A 2,028-nucleotide genomic window follows, 5' to 3' on the forward strand; every position below is an offset into this window, starting at 1 on the left:
TTCTGTTGTAGATCTTGTCGGACTGCCGGGCGGTTCTTCTGGTCCTGGGTCCTTGGTGTGCGGATAAGGTGGCGGGGATGATGGTGCGTGAGCTGCAGAAATACATCAAACACGAACAGGAGGAGCTCCACCGCAAATTTCTGCTGTTCACCGATACTATACTGAGGAAGATCCATGCCCTGTGTGAAGAACACTTCTCCCCAGCCTCTCTAGATCTAAAATTCGTTACCCCCAAGGTCCTGCGACTCCTGGAGATCCTGCGTAAGTACAAACCCTATGAGCGTCAGCAGTTCGAGAGCGTGGAGTGGTACAACAACCGCAACCAGGACAACTACGTATCGTGGAGTGACTCGGAGGACGACGACGATGAAGATGAGGAGATTGAGGAGAAAGAGAAGACCGAAACCAGCTTCCCTTCCCCATTCACCAACATCCTGTGCGGGATCATCTTTGTGGAGCGCAGATACACGGCTGTCGTCTTAAATCGGTAAGGCTTGAGCCTCTGTTGCGGTTTACTGTGAATCAGAATTTAATGCTAAGCCAGAATGTCATTTCAGCTTTTTGTTAGTCTGTGAATGGGGCCTTTTTACAGCAGTACAGGTATGGCCCATTCAAGTCTATGGGAAGTGCAGAGGTGCCGGCGTTTCTGAGAAGATACCTGCTTGGAGGATGTAAACATCGCTGGAGGCTGCCATGGTCAGAGGGAGGTTTTGGGGCACTTGGATTGGGTGATATTAGCTGAGAATAGGTTTAAGAGAAAGGCAGTGGGAGCTGGGGCCTTTTAAATCTAAACATGACAGTGTCCTTTAAAGGAGAACTATGAGGTGGGTGCTTTTCACTCACCACATAGTTCTAGCTGACCTGTGACAATGGGACTCGCAGGTCGGCTCAGTAGATCGGGAGCTGAGCGAACATATAGCGGTGTTCGCTCACCTCTCGATCCTGTCACGGCTCTCTGCCGTGACAGGGGAGGGGCTGGATTCCCCCCTCCAATCCGCCAGCGCTTACTGGCCGAACAGACAGGAGAGGGCAGAGCCAGCTGTCACGCAGCTGGGCGGATCTCGACATCGATGTCGGGATCCGCTCCGGCGTCTCAGTATACCGCGAGCTGTAGCTTCCTATATACTGAGCTTAGGGTAACGGGAGGACGCTAGTTTGTGTCCTCCCGTTACCCTAAGGAGAACTATGGGGAAAAGCCCTGACCCCATAGTTCTCTTAACAGCTGAACTCTGAGCACTTCCCTATAGATATATTCCACAATAGTCACAAAGGGTATAAATCCACTCTGTGTGCACCAAATGTTGGAAAAGTAAGGCAGACACAAGACCTGTCGCCCTGCACAAAGATTGAGAATGACAGAGACTGGTATGCAAAGGGGCTCCCTTGCCTGCACTCCCATTTCTCCTTCTGTAACAGCCGTAAAGTGATGACATAACAGAGAAAGCTATGTGGCAGCGCTCAGGCCATGCAATTGTCTGCTAGGCCTGAGCACTGTCCAGGGGAGCAGGTCACATGGTCCCCCCATACCTGAAAGCGCAGGAAAAGTGAGTATAAAGGGTAGGTGCAGAGTCCTGGGACAAGCTGTTTAAAGGAAATGCGGAGAATCTTCATGTTTCTCTGGCTATGTTATGTTGATTCTGGATCAGCAAATTGCCAGACAGCTATCAACATACCATATCCCTTTTGTTCCAGCAAAGCATGGTCCTGCTATGCTCTGTATGCTTGCTGTAGCCTGGCTTTTCATAACTATAACTTGTCATTTTATTTTAAAAATGAAACTTTTTTTAATGTGTATAAAATCTCACAAATGGCATTCTGTAGAAACTGTTTGCCTTCAGGCTTTCTCTCCATACTTAAGCCTGTATGAAGCAGTATAGAGGGGAGTGGAGGCACCCCTCTGAATCATTATGCAATTTGACCTCATGGTCTATACAGACATGTGGGCCACTTAGGAACTGCTGGAGGCTGACTTATTAAAAAAAAAAAAAAAAAAAAAAAAAAAATGGAAATTTGGTTTTACCAAAAGGG

General features: G+C 48.4%; 1 protein-coding gene across 1 annotated transcript in view; it reads left to right on the forward strand.

Moving 5' to 3' along the window:
* Nucleotides 1-2,028, forward strand: part of DICER1 (dicer 1, ribonuclease III) — a 47,966-nt gene that overhangs the window by 11,226 nt on the left and 34,712 nt on the right. Inside the window, exon 8 of the mRNA XM_018559401.1 lies at nt 12-487. Within this exon, the coding sequence (XP_018414903.1) occupies nt 12-487 (476 nt within the window). The remainder of the gene's footprint in view (nt 1-11; nt 488-2,028) is intronic.

The sequence above is a fragment of the Nanorana parkeri genome, unplaced genomic scaffold (genome assembly GCF_000935625.1).
Source record: "Nanorana parkeri isolate BGI_ZX_2015 unplaced genomic scaffold, ASM93562v1 scaffold392, whole genome shotgun sequence".
In the NCBI taxonomy this organism is placed as follows: domain Eukaryota; kingdom Metazoa; phylum Chordata; class Amphibia; order Anura; family Dicroglossidae; genus Nanorana; species Nanorana parkeri.